This window comes from Melozone crissalis, unplaced genomic scaffold (assembly GCF_028551555.1).
Source record: "Melozone crissalis strain CALT ecotype California unplaced genomic scaffold, PUWL_Pcris_2 ptg000032l_1, whole genome shotgun sequence".
Taxonomy (NCBI): Eukaryota; Metazoa; Chordata; class Aves; order Passeriformes; family Passerellidae; genus Melozone; species Melozone crissalis.
Window position 1 is genome coordinate 918,783 of NW_026535810.1, and position 20,942 is coordinate 939,724.

General features: G+C 52.2%; 1 protein-coding gene across 1 annotated transcript; it reads right to left on the reverse strand.

The window, feature by feature from the left end:
- Positions 1–1,034: 1,034 nt before the first annotated feature.
- PLXDC1 (plexin domain containing 1) lies at positions 1,035–20,782 on the reverse strand. The gene is made up of 14 exons (XM_054281527.1): positions 20,649–20,782; positions 19,484–19,608; positions 17,216–17,359; positions 16,585–16,654; positions 15,691–15,813; positions 14,614–14,732; positions 14,428–14,527; positions 12,294–12,389; positions 11,702–11,783; positions 8,376–8,433; positions 6,273–6,408; positions 2,916–2,951; positions 2,174–2,328; positions 1,035–1,234 (listed from the first exon to the last, which is right to left on the reverse strand). Exons 1-14 carry the CDS (start codon positions 20,701–20,703, stop codon positions 1,115–1,117), a joined length of 1,419 nt encoding a protein of 472 aa, XP_054137502.1. The 5' UTR covers positions 20,704–20,782; the 3' UTR covers positions 1,035–1,114.
- Positions 20,783–20,942: the final 160 nt, after the last annotated feature.

Below are 20,942 nucleotides of genomic sequence, written 5' to 3' on the forward strand. Positions count from 1 at the left end.
CTCAGGATGGATTCCTTGGGATTCCTTAGGATGGATCCCTCAGGATTTGTCAGGATTCCTTGGGATGGATTCCTCAGGATTTGTCAGGATTCCTTAGGAAGGATTCCTCGGGATTTCTTGGGATGGATTTCTTGGGATGGATCCCTCAGGATTTTTCAGGATTGCTTGGGAGGATTCCTCAGGATTCTTCGGGATGGATTCCTCAGGGTTCCTTGAGATTCCTTGGGATGGATTCCTTGGGATTCCTCAGGAGTCTTTGGGATGGATCCCTCAGGATTTGTCAGGATTCCTTGGGATGGATTCCTCAGGATTTCTCGGGATGGATTCCTCAGGATTTCTTGGGATGGATCCCTCAGGATTTGTCAGGATTCCTTGGGATGGATCCCTCAGGATTTCTCGGAATGGATACCTTGGGATGGATCCCTCAGGATTTGTCAGGATTCTTAGGATGGATTCCTCAAGATTTGTCAGGATTCCTTAGGAAGGATTCCTCAGGATTTCTCAGGATGGATTCCTTGGGATGGATTCCTCAGGATTTTTCAGGATTCCTTAGGATGGATTCCTCAAGATTTGTCAGGATTCCTTAGGATGGATTCCTCGGGATGGATCCCTCAGGATGTATTCCTCAGGATCCCTCAGAATGGATCCCTTGGGATGGATCCCTCAGGATTTGTCAGGATCCCTCAGGATGGACTCCTTGGGATGGATTCCTCAGGATGGATTCCTTGGGATGGATTCCTCGGGATTTGTCAGGATTCCTTAGGATGGACTCCTCAGGATGGATCCCTCAGGATTTGTCAGGATCCCTCAGGATGGACTCCTTGGGATGGATTCCTCGGGACAGATTCCTCGGGATGGATCCCTCAGGATGGATTCCTCAGGATGGATTCCCCAGAATGGATCCCTCAGGACGGATCCCTCAGGACGGATCCCTCGGGACGGATTCCTCGGGATGGATCCCTCAGGATGGATTCCTCAGGATGGATTCCCCAGAATGGATCCCTCAGGACGGATCCCTCGGGACGGATCCCCCAGGACGGATCCCTCGGGACGGATTCCTCGGGATGGATCCCTTGGGATGGATCCCTCAGGATGGATTCCCCAGGAGAAGCGCTCAGCACTGCTCGGCCTCCACAAACCCCTCCTTTTCCTGGCTGGCCGCCTCCACCTCGGCGTAGGAGCCGTGGTTGCCGTGGTTCCGGAATTTCATGGCGGGCCAGCGGTGCGGCCTCCGCTGGGGACAGAAACGGGGACAGGTGAGAAGCTGGGACAGGGCCCCGAGCCACAATTCCTGCTGGGAAAATGGGGAAAATGGGGAAAAATAATGGGGGAAAATAATGGGGGAAAATAATGGGGCAAAATGGGGGAAAATAATGGAGGAAAATGGGCAAAAATGGGGGGGGGGGGGGAAATGGAGGGGACATGGGGAAAAATAATGGGGGAAAATGATGGGGAAAAATAATGGGGGAAAATGGGGAAAAATAATGGGGAAAAATAATGGGGGAAAATAATGGGGGAAAATAATGGGGGGAAATGGGCAAAAATGGGGGGGGAAATGGAGGGAAAATGGGGGGAAAAATGGAGGGAAAATGGGGAAAAATAATGGGGGAAAATAATGGGGGAAAATAATGGGGGAAAATAATGGGGGAAAATGGGCAAAAATGGGGGGAAAAATGGAGGGAAAAATAATGGGGGAGAAAGATGGGGGAAAATTATGGGGGAAAAATGATGAGGAAAATAATGGGGGAAATAAACATTGGGGAAAATAATGGGGGGAAAATAATGGGGGGAAAATAATGGGGGGAAAAATAACGGGGGGAAAAATAACGGGGGGAAAATAGTAGGGGGAATAATAATGGGGGGAAAGAGTCCTGGGCACAAAGGGTGTTGTTGGTGGAAGCATTTTGAATGATAAAAGTGAATTTTAAATGTTGTTTCATGTTTCAAAAGGGTTATTTGGAATGCCTGGATCTCACTGGATGGGAAGGAAACAGATCCAGGGATCTGAGATGGGAGAAGGACACAGATCCAGAATTCTGAGATGATGGGAAGGACACAGATCCAGGATCACGGACTGAGGGACCTGGGCTGGCCGGGGAGAACCCAGATCCAGGAGAGGGGAGGATGAGGAGGATGGGATGATTCCCCGGGCAGGGCTGAGCTGCTGCCTCACCTCGATGAAGAAGAGGGCGGCGCTGGACGTGGGGTGGCCGCTGATGTAGATCCCGGCCAGGATGGCCCCGGCCAGCACCAGCACGGCCACCACGATGCCAACCACGGTGCCCGTGGGGATTGGGGCAGCGGCGCTCTGTGAGGGCAGGCTGCTCCCTGCGGGGAAATGGAAAAGGTCACGAGGATTTCAGAAAACTGTTAAATTAATTTTTTTTAAATTTAAAAAAATTAAAATTTAAAATACAAAAATATTTACAAAATAAAAAATTTAAATTGTTTACAAAATTTAAAATTTAAAATTCTTAAAATGCATAAAAGTTAAAATTTTAAATGTAAAAATATTTACCAAATTTTAAATTAAAAATTCTTACCATTTATAAAATTTAAAATATAAAATTATTTACAACATTTAAAATCTAAAAAAAATTTATAAAATTTAAAAATAAAAATTTAAAATTATTTGCAACATTTAAAATTAAAAATTCTTAACATGCATAAAATTTAAAATATAAAAATACTTGCAATATTTAAAATTTAAAATTCTCCAAATGTACAAAATTAAAAATAAAAAATTAAAATTTGTCAAGTTTTTAAAATTTACAAATTATAAAAAAAAATCACAAAAATACATTAATAAATTATTCAAGTGTCTGTTCTATTCCTTTTCCAAATCACAAATTATTACCAAAAAGAAATTAAGTTTTTTTAAAAAACCCTATGCTACATAAAAAGGCTTTTCTTACCCTCTCCTCCTGCAAACTGGTTGAGTTTGGTGTCATCTGAAAGGAGAAAACACAGCAAAACAGAAAATCCGTTTTCAGTGATATCCTCGTGTTTCCCACCCAATTCCTCCCCTCAGGATGGGGTTTCTGAGGAAATCGAATTTCTGGGGTGGAGGGGTCGTTCACTGCTCCCTGTGGAGCTTTGATCCATCACTGGGTGTCCCTGCTCAGCCTGTGGAATCTGCATCCCAAAAAAACCCACGAGATTATCAAAATCCACTTCCCAAATCCCAAATAAACCCACGGGATGCTCAAAATCCACTTCCCAAATCCCAAATAAACCTATGGAATTATCAAAATCCACGTCCCAAATCCCAAATAAACCCACGGGATGCTCAAAATCCACATCCCAAATAAACCCACGGGATGCTCAAAATCCCCTTCCATTCCATGGCTCATTCTGGAAGGACCAGGATCTACCAGACATGGCTTTGTCCCTCAGCAGGCTCCACATGATCACCCTCACCAGAAACCCTGACCCAGAATTCCCAGAGTTTGGATTCCAAACCCCGATCCAGAATTCCCAGGTCTCAGATTCCAAACCCTGATCCAGAATTCCCAGAGTTTGGATTCCAAACCCTGTCCAGAATGTCCAGGGCTTGGCTTGGTCTCCAAACCCTGATCCTGAATTCTCAGGGCTTGGCTTGGCTTCCAAATCCCAATTAAGAATTCCCAGGCCTTGGCTTGGATTCCAAACCCTGATCCAGAATTCCCAGAGTTTGGCTTCCAAACCCTGATCCAGAATTTCCAGGGCTTGGCCTCCAAATCCCAATTCAGAATTCCCAGGCCTTGGCTTGGATTCCAAACCCCGATCCAGAATTCCCAGGGCTTGGCCTCCAAACCCTGTCCAGAATTCCCAGGGCTTGGCTGTGCACCAGAGCTCCAGGAGCAGAACCAGGGGGCTGAAAGGGCTGTGGAGGATGTGGATCCAAAAATGGGGCTGGATGGGGAGGACAGGGATCCAGGGATCTGGGATAGTGGGGAAGACACAAATCCAGAAAGTTCAACTGATGGGGAGGACATGGATCCAGGGATCTGGGATAATGAGGAGGTGGATCCAGGGATCTGGGCTGGTGGGACAGATGCAGATCCACCAGGCTGGGCTGACTGGGAAGGACACAGGGATCTGGGATCTGGGCTGGTGGAGGATGTGGATCCACAGAACCTGACTGGCTGGGAAGGACACGGATCCAGGGATCTGGACTGGTTGGAGAAGACACAGATCCAAGGATCTGGACTGGTTGGAGAAGACAACAGATCCAGATATCTGGGATAATGAGATGGATTCACGGATCTGGGCTGGAGGGAGGGGTGTGGATCCAGGGATCCTGGCTGGTTGGACAGGACACAGATCCAGGGATCTGGACTGGCTGGAAAAGACGCAGATCCAGCGATCTGGGCTGGTTGGACAGGACACAGATCCAGCGATCTGGGCTGGTTGGACAGGACACAGATCCAGGGATTTGGGCTGGTTGGACAGGACACAGATCCAGGGATTTGAGCTGGTTGAAGAGGACACAGATCCAGGGATTTGGGCTGGTTGAAGAGGACACATCCAGGGATCTGTGCAGGTGGAGAGGACACCAAGGGCCAGCTCCCCTCTCTGGTGGAGCTGCTCCCCTGCTGCTCCCCACTCTCCTCCCGCTGCAGCTGCCGTTTGCTCCCTTCCAAGATCACAAACTAACTCCACGCTCTGTGTCACACACGGAGCCTCTTGTTCCTTTTTTCCAAGAACCAGCGATGGGCTGGAAAACAAACTCGTGGCCGAACTCCAACCCTCCCCTCCCTCCTTGCCTTTAATTGCTCCTTTCAGAGTCAGCCCTGCCAGGCAGGAGCTCGTTCCCCCACCCAGCTCTGCAGGACAATTACCACGGCTCCTTTCTATTTATCCTAATTAGCACTTGGCGTTAGGGACTATTAAGCAGCCAAATTGCGGCGCTACCTGCGCCAGGCTCGGCGGAGCCGGCCCCGCGTTAATGGGATTATGGAGCTCTGGGTGTCGGGGGTCTCCAGGGGACATCGGGGCTTTGTGTGGAGCAGCAATGCCAAGAAATGAGCGATCACCGCGGGAATTCCAGGCTGAGAGTCCTGGCACCAGTGAAATCCCAATCCCCTCTCTCTGGGATTGACCCCTTTAGGATCCTGAGATTCTCCCCACCAGGGTTTGGTTGCTCTCTGACTTTCACAAATGAATAAAAAAAGCTGGAAAAAACCCAAAACTCTTCCTAGCGTGTCTCAATGCCCCAGGTGTCACCTCTTGGCTGCCCTTCCCATCATCTCCTGTTCTCATCCACGCCAAGAACGGGGTTTGGGGGCCCTGGATGGTGGGAGGTGTCCCTGCCCTGGGGATGGGGTGAGCTTTGAGGTCCCTTCCAACCCAGATCCTCCTGGGACTGCAGAACTTCACAAATCCAGGTGGAGAAATGAACTTGGGAGGGGATTTTGGGAAGATTTTGGGTGGGGAGGGGATGGGATGGAATTCCCAGAGAAGCTGTGGGATCCCTGGAAGTGTCCCAGACCAGGCTGGACGGGGCTTGGAGCCACCTGGGGTGGTGGGAGGTGTCCCTGCCCATGGGACTGGATGGGATTTGAGGTCCCTTCCCACCCAAACCATTCCAGGATTCTGCTCCAAAACCCATCTGGTGTTTACTTGGATTTGGATTTGCTTTTTGAGGAGGTGAAGGACCCGTCCAGGGATCAGGGATGGGGATCACTTGTCCAGGGATCAGGGAGTCACCTGTCTGGAGATCAGGATCAGGGATGGGGGGATCACTTGTCCCATGGGTTAGGGATGGGTGGTCACCTGTCCAGGGGTCAGGATCAAGGATGGGATCACCTGTCACAAGGAATAGGATCATGGGTGGGGGATCATCCGTTCAGGGATTGGGATCAGGGATGGGGGGTCACCTTGCTATGGATCAGGGATGGGGGATCCCCTGTCCAGGGCTCAGGGATCCCCTTCCCAGGGCTCAGGGATGTGGGGTCACCTGTCCAGGGCCACCCCCAGTGTCAAGGTCACCTGCCCAGTGTCAGGATCACCTGCCCAGGGACACTCCCAGAGCTGGGATCACCTATCCAGGGACACCCCCAGTGTCAAGGTCACCTGCCCAGGGCCAGGGTCACCTGTCCAGGGACACCCCCAGGGTTGGGGGTCACAGGTCTGGGGGCACCCCTAGGGCTGGGGTCACCTGTCCAGGGCCAGGGTCACCTATCCAGGGACACCCCAGGGTTCAGGATCACCTGTCCAGGGACACCCCAGGGCTGGGGTCACCTGTCCAGGGACACCCCCAGTGTCAGGGTCACCTGTCCAGGTCCCACCTTCGGTGGTGAGGCTGTCGAGGAAGAGCGAGGCCGTGGGGGAGGTGACAGCGCCGGGTGACACCGACACGGAGCTGCCCGGGGGCGCCGAGTAATGATCACCCTCCGCCAGATCCTCACAGGTCTGCTCATCCGACTGGTGGGGGAAAAACAGGAGAATTTGGGTTAAAAGGGGAATTTGGGTTAAAAGGAGAATTTGGGTTAAAAAGGGAATTTGGGTTAAAAGGAGGATTTGGGTTAAAAAGGGAATTTGGAGCTGGTTTTGCCCAGCAGGAATTCCAGGAGGGCTCTGCGGGGTCAAACACCGAAGTTCAAACACAGAAGTGACCCAGAGGGAGGAAAATTTAGGAAATATTTCAGCAGGACAAGTGACAAATCCTGGGACAAATTCTGGGATGAATCCTGGCGACAAATCCTAGGGCAAATCCTTTGTGCACCTCAGGGTGACCCCATGTGGGTCCAGTGACCTCAAAGGGTCTGGTGAAATAAATCTGAATTTTCGGTAGGAAAGTAGAATAAAATCACTAAAAAATCACCCCAAAAAAAAAAACCCACCAAAAAAAAACCCCAAACAAAAAAACCCCCAAAACCAAAAAACCTCCAAACCAAACCAGAGAAAACCACAACAAAACTAAACTAAAAACCCAAGTAAAAAAACGCCCATCAAAATCGAAGCAAACAAACAAAAGCCATGAAAAGCAAACAAAAATAAGGGGGAAAAAAAAAAAAAAAGGAAGAAAGGGAAAAAAAAGGAGAAAAGGCCAAAGCAGAAGCAGATGTTTGGTCAGAGCTGATCCTTGGGAGTTTCTGCTCCCAGGGACACAAACAGGGCTCGTTCCTTCCTGCCTGCAGTGAGTAAGAGTCACGCTCCAGGAGGAGGGGGAATAACGGGAATAAGGGAAAAACGGAATAATGGGAATAAGGGAAAAATGGGGGAAAAGGGAAAAATGGGAATAAAGGAAAAAATGGGAATAACAGGATTAAAAGAAAAAATGGGAATAAAGGGAAAATGGGAATAATGGGAATAAAGGGGAAAATAGGAATAAAGGGGAAAATAGGAATAAAGGGGAATAATGAGAAAAATGGGAATAAAGGGGAAAATGGGAATAATGGCGGAAATGGGAATACAGCGGAAAATGGGGAATAACGGGAATAACAGGAATAACGGGGAAAAGGGAATAAAGGGGGAAATGGGATGTAAAGGGAATAAAGGGATATCCAAAGAGTTATCTAAAGGGAATAAAAGGATGTTCAAATGTTTAACATCCAAAGGGAATAAAGGGGTATCTAAAGGGAAAAAAGGGAAATCCAAAGGGAAATCCCAAGGGATATCTAAAGGGAAGAAGGGGAAATCTTAAAGAAATCTTAAAGGGGATGTCTTAAAGGAACAAAGGGAAATCCCAAGGGGTGGCTCAGTCTAATCCAGAACACCGTGGGGCACACATCCACTTTTTGAGCTTGAAATCAGGAGTTTGAAATTTTTGAGTTTGAAATCAGGAAGGGACTGGGATTTATTGGGATTGGGACTGGGATTTATTGGGATTGGGATTGATTGATTGAGAGTGGGACTGGGATTGCGACTTGGATTTATTGGGATTGGGACTGGGATTTATGGGGACTGGGATTTATTGGCACTGGGAGTGGGATTGATTTGGATTGGGATTGATTGGGACTGGGATTAGGACTGGGATTTATTGAGATTGGGACTGGGATTTATTGGGATTCATTGGGATTTATTGGGATTTATTGGGATTGGGGCTGGGATTTATTTGGATTAGGATTCATTGGGACTTATTGGGATTGGGACTGGGATTTATTGGGATTTATTTGGATTGGGACTGGGATTCATTGGGATTCATTGGGATTTATTTGGATTTATTGGGATTGGGGCTGGGATTTATTGGGATTAGGATTCATTGGGACTTATTGGGATTGGGACTGGGATTTATTGGGATTTATTTGGATTGGGACTGGGATTCATTGGGATTCATTGGGATTTATTTGGATTTATTGGGATTGGGGCTGGGATTTATTGGGATTCATTGGGATTCATTGGGATTGGGGCTGGGATTTATTGGGATTTTTGGGACTCTCTGTGCCCACCTGGCCGCAGCCGTAGCTCAGCCACTCCTCCCGGTATCGGTCAAAGCCACTGGAGCACCTGTGGGGAAAATCAGGATTATCCAGGGCCAGGTTGTGGGAAATGGATTTAAATAAAATGTTTAAAACTCAACAAAAGGTTCACAGAATGTACATTTATAAATAAACTTTGAGATTAGAAATGTTGATTTAGAAATGACATTGAATAGGGCAGACATTGTTGAGAGAAAAATGAAATTAGAAACAAGTTTCAAAAGGTGGCCTGGCAAATAAAACTGGTTAGTTTCAAGAAACAATAAAAAGAGAACAATAATATATATATAAAATATTTACATATATATATATATATGTATATATATGAAATATATATAATAGAAGTGTAGGAACCATGAGGGGTAATTTTAGATTATTATCTTTAAGGCATTTACAGCATGGTGGGGCTAAAACTGATAGCCAAAGGGAGAGGGGAAATGAGGAGAAAAGGAGAGGGAAATTGGGAGAGAAGAGAGGGAAAATCAAGAGAAAAGGAGAGGGAAATCAGGAGAAAGTGAGAGGGGGAAATCAGGATAAAAGAGAGGGGAAAAATGAGGAAAAAAGAGAGGGAAATCAGGGGAAAAGGAGAGGGAAAAATCAGGAAAAATGAGAGGGGAAACCAGGATAAAAGAAGAGGGAAATGAGGAGAAAAGGAGAGGGAAAATCAGGGGAAAAGGAGGTGGGAAATGAGGAGAGGAGAGGAAAAATCAGGGGAAATGGAGAGGGGAAAATCAGGAAAAAATGAGAGGGGAAACCAGGATAAAAGAAGAGGGAAACCAGGAGAAAAGGAGAGGGAAAAATCAGGAGAAAAGGAGAGGGGAAAATTGGGAGAAAAGGAAAGGGAAATGAGGACAAAAGGAGAGGGAAATGAGAAAAGGAGAGGGAAATCAGGGGAAAAAAGAGAGGGAAAAATTGTGAGAAAAAGAGAGGGGAAACCAGGAGGAGAGGGGAAATGAGGAAAAAGGAGAGGGAAAAATCAGGATAAAAGGAGAGGGAAAAATCAGGAGAAAAAGAGAGGGGAAAATCAGGAAAAATGAGAGGGAAAACGAGGAGAAAAGGAGAGGGGAAACGAGGAGGAGAGAGGCCCGGGCTGAGTCTGAGTTTCCACTCCCCGCACTCGGTGCCAGGGCAAGGCCGTGAGACCCACGAGGCTCCCTGGGCTCCTTCCAGCAACATCTGCACAGGAAAAACACTGCAGGAGCTCCAGATGACATCAGGCAAACACCAGCCCGCGAATTCCCCGCAGGAACAGGGCTCTGACCTTTGGAAAGGCCCAAACCCCAAAAACAACCCCTGCAAAAAATCCATTCACCCACCGGGGACATGGAGAAACCACAAAGAAAATTCTGAGATCTCCAGTTCCTGTCACAATCATGGGCTCAGCAGAGGTTAAAAAAATTACAGATTTTTATTGTTTAGGGGTTGGAATCACGAGGTTGGGATGCCGGCTCCAAGGCTGGAGCTCGCTGGGGAGGATCTGCAGAAAAGCCAGGGGTGACAGTGGCCCCTCCTGCTCCAGAGCTGCGCTTCCAGAACGTTCCTGCCAGCTGGAATCCCCGCTGGGAAGCTGAGATGTCCACAGGGACACGGGGCTGGCAGCCAGGGGAGAGGAGGGAACAGCAGCTGGGTGAGAAAGGGTTAAAGAGGGTGGGAAAGGGTTAAAGAGGGTGAAAAAGAGTCAAAGATGGTAGAAAAGGGTTAAAGGAGGGTGGAAAGGGTTAAAGAGGGCGAGAAAGGGTTAAAGGGGGTGAAATATGGTTAGAGGAGGGTGAGAAGGGGTTAAAGATGGTGAGAAAGAGTTTAAAAGGGTGGAAAAGGGTTAAAGGGGGTGAGAAAGGGTTAAAGAGGGTGAAATAGGGTTACAGGAGAGTGGAAAAGGGTTAAAGGAGGGTGGAAAAGGATCAAAGGAGTGAGAAAGGGTTAAAGAGGGTGAAAAGGGGTTAAAGGAGGGTGAGAAAGGGTTAAAGAGGGTGAAATAGGGTTAAATAGGGTGAGAAAAGGTTAGAGGAGGGTGAAAAGGGGTTAAAGAGGGTGAGAAAGGCTTTAAAAGGGTGGAAAAGGGTTAAAGGGGGTGAGAAAGGGTTAAAGGGAGTGAAAAGGGGTTAAAGAGGGTGCAATAGGGTGACAGGAGACTGGAAAGGGGTTAAAGAGCATGAAAAGGGTTAAAGGAGGGTGAGAAAGGGTCAAAGAGGGTGAAAAGAATTTAAAGAGGGTGAGAAAGGGTTACAGGAGGGTGGAAAAGGATCAAAGGGTGTGAGAAAGGGTTAAAGAGGGTGAAAAGGGGTTAAAGGAGGGTGGAAAAGGGTTAAAGGAGGGTGAGAAAGGGTTAAAGGCAGGAGGAAAAGGGTTAAAGGAGGGTGGGAAAGGGCTGGGATGGGATTCCCAGAGGAGCTGTGGCTGCCCCTGGATCCCTGGCAGTGTCACCCTGTGGCAGTGGGAGGTGGCCCTGGTGGCCCTGGGGTGGCCCTGGTGGCCCTGGATGGGATCTGAGGTCTCTCCCCAACCCAACCCATTCCAGGCTCTCACAAAACCCCATTTACCAAACCCCCGGAATCGGGGAACCAGCAGGACAAGGAAGGGTTTGAACAAAGCTCAGCCCAAACCAGGCCCAGCCTCGAGTTCTGTCACCAAAGCCACGCCAGCACCAGAATGTCCCCTTGCCACAGAGCCACCAGGGTGTCCCAGAGACCCAGAGCTGCTTTGGGGTGGCTCAGGGGACACGGAGGGGGTGGCAGGAGAGCAGAGCGGGGATGGCACGGCGCAGGATCTGTGTTACTGGGTCCCCTCCCCTGGCGCCAGCTCTCAATCAACCCTGCAGCTCCATCTCGTTAAATCCGCTCTGCACAGCCCTGCCCGAGCTGGGGGAGAGCAGGGACAGCTCCACGTCCTCCATGCAACTCCCAAAAAATCTGAAAATTCCACCCCAAACCTCTGCTGACCCCGTTCCTGACAAACAGGGGCTGTCCCCAACGCTGTCCCCTCCCTGCTGTCCTTCCCCTCCCTGCCCTTCCACTGATCCCAACCCAAATCTGGACAAATTTCCCTCGTTTTTAAGCTCGCTGACAAAAATCTGAGTCCTGCCTCAGGTCCCAGCTTGTTCCAGGACTAAAAAAAAACCCAGGAAATGCAGCCTTGGAGTGGCTTGGAATTGGAGCTCAGGTCACGGCTGAACACAACCGTGGGGCCGAGAGCAGCATTCAGCGCCCCGAAAAACAACAAAAAAGGGGAAATTATCCCAAAAAAAAAGGATGGAAAGGGCACAGGGCAGCAGGCAGGGGAGGGAAGGGTGGCAGCACCTCTGCAGGACGTGGCACCAGCTGCAGTTGAAGGTCAGCTCCGAGCTCAGGCACGTTTCACAGCTCTGGTGCTGCAGGCAGGCTGCAAAAACAGAGAGGGGAGAGAGGGGAGAGGCTCCAGCCAGGCTGGGACAGCAACCCGGCCACAGAGAGAAACACAAATGTCCCAAGCACTGCTCAGGACAGGGTCAGCCGCTCCCTGAGGAACCCAGGATGGGCTGGAGACCCCAGGGTGGGAGTGAGCTGGTCTCTGGAGACCCCAGGACAGGCTGAGCTGGGGATCCCAGGATGGGGTGAACTGCTCCCTGAGGACACCAGGATGGGGTGAGCTGCTCCACAGGGACCCCAGGACAGACTGGAGACCCCAGGGTGGGGATGAGCTCCTCTCTGGGGACCCCAGGGTGGTGCTGAGCTGCTCCCAGCTGCCATCACCCCATCCCTCCACCACTCCAAAGACCCCAACCCCCAGGAGATGGGCACCAGCACCCCCAGCACCCCCAGCCCTGTCTTGGCTGCCTCCTCAGGCTGGGATCCAGGGCCTGCTGGGGTTTGTGGGTGCCATTTGGGGTGCCCAGGGGGCAGTGGCACTCACTGGGCAGCGGGGTGAACTCCACAGCGGACAGGCTGCTGATCCTGCTGGTGTCCAGCTCCACTCGGTGGTACTCGTAGATGGTGCGGCGCCGCGACTCTGCAACAGAGCCTGGGCTTTAAACCGGGCTTAAACCCCCCTGCAAGGCTTAAACCCCCCTGCCCAGGGCTGGGCCAGGCTCTGGAGGAGCTGCTGAAAGGGCACAGGTGGCCCCAGGTGTGCGGTTGTGCCCTTGCAGGAGGGCTGGGCTGAGAAATGGATTTGTAGGAAATTCTCCAAAGCTGCCAGGATGGGAAGATGTGGCAGGGGAAAGTCTGTCCATTAAGGGGAAAACTGAAGAAAAAAGCCAAAAAACCACTTATAGTGTATTGTAATTAGGAAATAATTGCCTTCTGATTGTGATGGTGCGACTTACAACATCTGTATTGTCCCACCCTTGACATGAGAGTGAAAATAGAATAAATTTTTTTAAAATCCTCTCAGTTGTCCTATCTCTGGGTCAGAAAAATCTTCATCCCAAGGGCTGGGAGGTGCCAGGGCACAGGAGGGGCTGGGAGCTGGCCCTGCCCAGCCCAGTCCAGCCCAGTCCAGCCCAGTTCAGCCCAGTTCAGCCCAGTCCAGCCCGGGCCAGGCTCCAGCCTTGAGCTGCTCCCAAGCAGCTCCAAACAAACATCACTGGGCTCTGACTCACTCCCCCTGATGCCTCAGGTTTTAATTTTTAAATTTTTTTGAGATTCTGTGCTGCTTTAGTGTGTGGGTCTGGGCTTCATATTATGGGATGGTGAGCTCTGTGCACAGGGAGACAAAACAATTCCTGCTCCAGCTGGGCACCAAGGACAAATGACCCAAATCTCAGCCCAGGAGCACAAACACTGTGGGCTGGAGAGAGAAAAACAAGAAGGATGGGACTGCATGGGCTAAAGCTGGAATTGGACAATTAACTCCAATATGCAAATGGAGCAGAATAAAAGTGAGACCTCGTGAGCAGTCGTGCATTTTGGGACCATTTGGGTTCATTTTGGGTTCATTTTGGGTTCGTTTTGGTTCACCTTGGGTGCAGCCCTGGCTGGGCTCTTGTGCTGCCCAAGGAGGATCCGTGGAGGAGATGCTTTGAATAAATGCCTGCTTTATTCTGGAATTCTGGCCTCAGTTCCAGCTCAGCCTTCTTAAGGCACCACCCTGAGCTCCCAGGGCTCCTGCAGCTGCTTCCCCCCAAAAGTCTCCTCCTGCCCCACCCCTTTGGAATTGAGAAAGGGCTGGATTTCCCTCCTCTTCCTCATCCTCATCAGCTGGGAATGAGGGAAAAGCTCCTGGAGGTTGTGGACTGGGCAAAGCTCCAGCCAGAGCGTGAGGCCATGGGGAGATGCACCCCAAAAAGGGAACCCAAAAAGGGATCCCAAAAAGGGAACCCAAAAGGGGATCCCGAAATGGGGGTCCCAAAATGGGGTCCCAAAAAGGGGTCCCGAAAAGGGGTCCCGAAATGGGGTCCCGAAATGGGGTCCCGAAATGGGGTCCCAAAATGGGCAACCCAAAAAGGGGCAACCCAAAAAGGGGCAACCCAAAAAGGAGTCCCAAAATGGAGTCCCAAAAGGGGGTCCCAAAAAGGGAACCCAAAAAGGGAACCCAAAACGGGGTCCCAAAACGGGGTCCCAAAAAGAGGATCCCAAAAAGGGGATCCCAAAAAGGGGATCCCAAAAAGGAATCCCAAAAAGGGGATCCCAAAAAGGGGATCCCAAAAAGGGTCCCAGGGATCGTGAGGGGCAGGCAAACCCCACAACCCTCCTCACACTCACTGGGAATCCAAGCAGGGCCTCCTCCCACCCCAAACCCCCCAAGACGAGGATCCCACCCCGAAACCCCCCAAGACGAGGATCCCACCCCAAACCCCCCAAGATGAGGATCCCACCCCAAAACCTCCCCAGACGAGGATCCCACCCCAAACCCCCCAAGATGAGGATCCCACCCCAAACCCCCCAGACGAGGATCCCACCCCAAACCTCCCCAGACGAGGATCCCACCCCAAACCTCCCCAGACGAGGATCCCACCCCAAACCCCCCAAGATGAGGATCCCACCCCAAACCCCCCCAGACGAGGATCCCAGCCCTCTCCCTGCGGGCTCAGCTCCCAGGCACTCACCAGGCACGTCGGGAGAAGGGTTGAGCACCATGAAGGCGTCGGAGAGCCCGGCCTTGACCGGGTGCTGGCTGGCGCTGATCTGCAGCACTGGCACCGGGATCTGCAGGGACACAGGGTGGCACAGAGGCTGGCACACATCCCAGGGATGCCCAGCCCCACGGGGACCCTCCTGCCCCGTCCCCTCACCTCCTTGTAGCCGAACACGATCCTCCCGCTGCGGTGCAGGGCGGCCTGGAAGGTGAAGCTGCCCATGTCCTCCTTGCCCTGCAGGTAAACCTTGTCCCACTGCACCACAAACACCGTCCCTGGGGGCGAGCAGAGCTGCTCAGGCCTCCCCTCTCCCCCTGCTCCATCCAACCTCCACCCCACGACCTGCAGCAGCCACTGGGAGCGGAGCAAAACGGGGTGGGGAGAGAGGGATGGGAAACAGAGAAGGGATGAGGACAGAGAGGGATGGGAGAGAGAGGGATGAAAAGAGAGGGATGAAAAGAGAGGGATGGGAACAGAGAAGGGATGAGGACACAGGGGGATGGGGACACAGGGGGATGGGGACAGAGAAGGGACAAGGACAGAGAAGGGATGAGGACAGAGAGGGATCTTCTGATCTGTTCCTGCCTCAGGGGTGACTGTCACAAACATCTTTTATGAAAAATCTTTTCTTTAAGATTTTTCCTCCTGAGAAGCTGAAAGGCCTCAGGAACCAAATGCAAACATTGATTATCTGCTGCTGTGGAATGCAGCAGGTGCATCTGTGATTGGTCTCATGTTGTTGTTTCTGATTAATGGCCAATCACAGCCCAACTGGCTCAGACAGAGAGTCTAAGCCACAAACCTTTGTTATCATTCCTTTTTATTCTATTCTTAGCTAGCTTTCAGATGAAATATTTTCTTCTATTCTTTAGTATTAGTATGGTATATATTAATGTGATAATAATGTATATTATTAATATAATATAATATAATAAATATTATTAATGCAATATAATAATATATATTATATTATATTATATTATATTATATTATATATATAAAATATATTATATAGTAATATTGTAATATAATAATAATGTATATTAATGTAATAATAATGTCTATAATACATAGTATATATTAATGTAATATATATAATAAAATAATAAATCAAGCCTTCTGAAACACAGAGCCAAATCTTCGTCTCTTCCCTCATCCTCAGACCTCTGTGAGCACGGTCACAGGTGACAGAGCTGACACAGGTGGGTCTCCAGCCAGGGGAGCTGCTCTCACCATTGTCCAGGTACTGCACGGTGGAGTTTCGGGAGAAGCTGGGGTTGAAGTTGGCCATGAGGGGGGCAATGTACTGGGTGGCCGTGAGCATGCGGTGGATGATGTCCCCCGTGAAGATGAAACCTGAGTGGGCAGAGGATGGAGCTCACCTTCCTCCTTCCTGCCTCACCCATCCCTTTTGTTGCCCCTCTGACCCCGCTGTGCCCCCCTGGTCTCTGCAGGAGCAGAGGGAGCAGCAGCTGCTGACTGCCCGAGGAGATTTGGGGTGCAGGGAGGGGTTGGAAGGGCTGGACCCCGATCTCTGAGCTCGCTGGGGCTCAGGGATGGGGGGTGAGGGTAGAGCCAGCACCAGAGCCATGTCCAGGCCCTGCTGTGGGCATTGCATCCCATCCTGTCCACTCCTATCCTGTTCATCTCATCCCATCCCATCGATTCCATGGATCCCATCCCACAGATCCCATCAACTCCATCCTGTCCATCCTGTGGACTCCATCCCATCCCAGGGATCCCATCCCATCTCATGGATCCCATCCCATGGATCCTGTCCCATGGATCCTATTCCATCCCATTGATCCCATGGATTCCGTCCTGTCCCATCCCATCAATTCCATCCCATCCCATCGATCCCATGGGCCTCATCCCATCCCATGAATCCCATCCCACAGATCCCATCCCACAGATCCCATGGATCCCATCCCATAGATACCATCCCACAGATCCCATCCCGTCCTATGGATCCCATGGATCCTGTCCCATCCCATCCCATCCCATCCCATGGATCCCATCCTGTCCATCTCATGGATCCCATCCCATCACGTCCATCCCATCCCGTGGATCCCATGGATCCCATCCTATGGATCCCATCCCACAGATCCCGTGTCCTGCCCCGCTCACCGCCGGTGGCGATGGTGACCTGCCGCAGGAGGTGGCCGTAGAAGGGGAAGTCAAAGGACAGGACAATCCTCTGTGGGGTGGAGAGAGAGGGAGAGACACAATCAGCCCTCGGGAAAACTCTGGGAATGGGGAGAGAGGGATGGGGAGGAAGGATGGGGAAAGGGATGGGAGAGAGAGGAATGGGAGAGAGGATGAGGAAAGGGATGGGAGAGAGGGATGGGAAACGAGAGGGATGGGGAGAAGGATGGGGAGAGAGGGATGGGAGAGAGGGCTGGGAGAAGAGAGGGATGGGGAGAAGGATGGGGAGAGAAGGATGGGAGAGAGAGGGATGGGAGAGAGATGGGAGAGAGAGGTTTGGGGAGGAAGGGATGGGGAGAGGGATGGGGAAAGCGATGGGAGAGAGAAGGATGAGAGAGAGGGATGGAGAGAAAAGAGTGGGAGAGAGGGACCCTGCAGGTTCCTTCCTCCCTGGGATGACCAGGAGGCCCCAAACACTTCCCAAACCCTGGAACTTCCCAAGCCTCTCACAGGGACCCCGCTGCCCATGGAGACACAGGGACACCCGGGGCTCACCCAGGGGACAAAGGACACCCGGGGCTCACCCAGGGGACAAAGGACACCCGGGGCTCACCGAGGCCTGCCGGTGCGTGTTGGAGAGGATCCCGTGCACCCTGACGTGGCTCCCGTTGGCGGCTGCCAGGTCTACCCAGAGCTGGCGGCGCCGCGCATCCCCCGGGCCGTAGAACCGCGACACGTAATAGCTGTGGTTGTCCTCCTGCGGGGACAGGGGACACAGGGACATCAGGGTGACCCGCAAGGGTGGGAGGGTGCCCGACACAAAGCAGGGATGAATCCAGGGAAAATCGGGGGAAAATCCCGGAAAAATCCGGGAAAAACCTGGGATAAACACAGGATAAACACAGGGAAAATCCAGGGAAAATACGGGATAAATCCAGGCATAAATCCAGGCATAAATCCAGGATAGTATGGATAAATCTGGGATAAATTCAGGATAAATCCAGCGTGGAAAAGTAGGGATAAATCCAGGAAAAATCAAGGAAAAATCCTGTAAAAATCCCGGATAGCATGGATAAATCTGGGATAAATTCAGGATAAATCAAGCATAGGAAAGTAGGGATAAATGCAGGAAAAACCTGAGATAAATCCAGGGAAAATCCTGGGACAAACCCAGGGAAAACCCAGGGAAAACCCTGGGATAAATCCAGGAAAAATTAGAGATCAATTCAGAAAAAAATCTGGGATAAATCCAGGGGAAAATTCAGGATAAATCCAGGATAAATACAGAAAAAATCTGGGAAAAATCCTGGAAAATTCTGGGATAAACCCAGGAAAAACCCAGGGTAAATCCAGAATAAATCCAGGAAAAAATCCATGACAGACCCAGGAAAAACCCAGGGAAAATCTGTGATAAATCCAGGATAAATCTGGGACAATACATTTGTTTTAGTTTAGGGTAACTGGGACAATACATTTGTTTTAGTTTAGGGTAAATTTGGGAGAGAATTTTGAAGGGTTTTTTTAGAAAGTAGGTTTAATTGTTTGGGGTTTTTTAAATTGGTTTGGGCAAAAATATTTTTGGGAGAAAAGTGGAAAAATTTGTTTATTAAACAATACAATTTCAATAATATTAAATAATAAAATAAATAATAAATAATCAAATAAGTAATAAAATAAATCATAAAAATACCCCAATTTTGGTGGGATTTCATTATTTATTTTATTATTTAATATTATTCAAAAACCCCCAAACTTGGGGTATTTTGGGAGGAGACAGGGGAAAAACCCCTCCAGGCCTTGCACAGGGTGAGATGCACTTGTGACCTTGTCCGTGGCCCCAATCCAGGGGCAGATCCCAAAAATTCCCCAGGAAATTGCTGCTTTTCCCTCCTCAAGCTCCATCACACCCTCCCTGCGGTTCCCCAGCATCCCCAAAACGTCACTGGTGGTTTTGGGGTATTTTTAAACATTTCCACACTGGGATTTTTTTCATGGTTGCTCTCCATCCCTGAAGGATGAGCTGGAGCAGAGTGCAAGAAGCCGCTTTGTCCCCCTGAGTGCCACCAAAACCAGCGGGACATGTCACCGTCCTCCAAAAACCCCTCCCATCCCCCATTGAGAGCGCGGGGAACTCCCGCGGCCGCCACAAATAACCCGGAGCTAATTGAGGGCGGCTAATTAGGCTGGGAGAGCCGGGGGAGGTGTCCCACAAGGTGACACCGAACAGAGGACCCCCCTCGACACCAGGGGACAGCGAGCGGCGTTGTCCCCGCGTGTCACCGAAGCTCCCGGGGATGGAGCGGGCAGGGCTGGGAGGGATCCTGGGGTTGTAATTAGCCATTCTGGGTGTAATTACCCTCTCTGGGGTGTAATTGTCCCCTGTGGGATGTGGGATCCGGGATCCAGCCCCACACGGAACCGGAGCCGGACTGGGGACGGCTCTGGGGTCCGGGCGGGATTCGCGGCACAGATCCGGGCAGGGGTCTGGGCGGAGGTCGGGTCGATCCCGGGGTTGTAATTACCCACTCTGCGTCTAATTATCCTCTCTGGGGTGTAATTAACCCCTATGGGCTGTGGGATCCAGCCCCACACGGAACCGGAGCCGGATTGGGGACACCTCTGGGGTCCAGAGCGGGTCCGGGGCACGGATGCGGGCAGGGGTCCGGGGCGATCTCGGAGCTGTAATTACCCACTCTGGGTGTAATTATCCTCTCTGGGGTGTAATTATCCCCTGTGGGATGTGGGATCCGGGATCCAGCCGCACACGGAACCAGAGCCGGACTGGGAACAGCTCTAGGGTCCGGAGCGGGGTCCGGGGCACAGATCCGGGCGGGGGTCGTGGCGGGGGTCCGGGCATGGATCCGGACGCGGGCGCACTCACCACGATGCGGGTCTCGTTGGCGGGCAGGGTGTCGATGGCCAGGCTGCCGCCCCCCAGGTCCTGGCTGATGCGGGTCCCCTCGGCCGCGTCCCGAGCCCTCCGTCCCTCGCTGCCGGGGGGGCGTCCTGGGGACACACGGGGACGGGGCAGTGCCACCCCCGGGGGCAGCCGTGTCCCCCAGCAAGGCTGGGACAGGAGTTTGAGGGGGTTGACCTCGGTGAGCAGGGGTGGAGAGGCGGGGTAGGGACAGGGACGGGTGACAGCGACAGCGGCCAGGGGGGGACAGCTGGGGACAGCACCCACAAATGGCAGTGGCAGCCACCCCAACTGAAGTGACACCAGTGTGGCACCAGTGTGGCCGTGCCCTCGATGTCCCCAAGCTGGGACGGGCTCCAGGTGTCCGGGCAGGTGCCAAGGAGCCCAAATCCACCTCCCTCCCCCCCCCCGCACGCATCCCCCGAGCCCCGCGGAGGGCGGAACACGGCTGGGGAGTGGGGGGGGGGGGAGATAAAAAAGGCATTTGGGACCAAATCTGCCGAGAATCAGGAGGTTCCTGGCAGCGCGGCGCGGGCGGTGGGGACGGCAGCTCGCCCACGGCGGGGACACAGCCGGGACGTCTGTCCCCAAACGGGGACACTGCACAGCCCCCCCAGCCCGGGGGAGCGGGGTCCCACCGCCATCCCATGGGGGTTAATTGCTAATTGCTGCTTAATGAGCTCCCGGGGCTGCGTTCTGCTGCCAGGCCTCCGGGAGGGGAAACTGAGGCACAGGGTGGGGGGAGCAGGGCTGGGCGGGACAAAGGGGGGTTCTGTGCCTGGGGGGCACAGGGGGGGACAGTGCGGGCAGGTGTGGGGTGTCCCAGAGAGCAGAGACCCCCCCAAAAGCTCCCCAAAATCTCAGCCCCAGCCGTGCCACGGTCGGGGGGAGAATCCTACATGGGGACCCCCCCTCAGCAGCGAGAACAGCCCCCCCGCTTTATCCCAGCGCTGCCCAGCACAGATTGGGGGGGCTACGGGCACCCCAATTTGGCTGCGGAGATTTTGGGGCGGGGGGGGGGCACGGAGACACCCCCAAAGCTCCGCAGAGGGAGGACGGACACACAGAGCCCCGGACAGAGCCCCAGGGCATTGCGGGGACCCCCCAGCCCCCCCTGCACCCCCCGTACCTGCGGCCAGCGCCCCTTGGAGCAGGCAGAGCAGGAGAAAGCCCCCCCAGAGCATGGTGGGGGTCGGGGGGCTCAGCGCCCCGCCATGGGCCGGGACCCCCTCGAGCCGCGCACCGAGCGGAGCCGGAGCCGGAGCCGGGCGGGGCCGGGGGCGGGCCCGGGGGTGGGGATGGAACTGGGAAGGGCTGGGATGGGATTGGGAAGGGAAAGGAAGGGATGGAGCCAGAGCCGGCAGCAGGACCCCCGTGCGCTCAGGGGCTTCGGGAATGTTCGTCCATGCCCGTCCCCTCGCTG

Excerpts from the sequence above, each read along its gene's own strand:
- PLXDC1 (XM_054281527.1), bottom strand. The coding sequence starts at position 20,703 with ATGCTCTGGGGGGGCTTTCTCCTGCTCTGCCTGCTCCAAGGGGCGCTG. Across the intron at positions 15,814-16,584 it reads GGTCACCATCGCCACCGGCG|GTTTCATCTTCACGGGGGAC; the intron begins GTGAGCGGGGCA and ends CTGCCCACTCAG. Across the intron at positions 12,390-14,427 it reads CCCTTCTCCCGACGTGCCTG|AGTCGCGGCGCCGCACCATC; the intron begins GTGAGTGCCTGG and ends GCTCTGTTGCAG.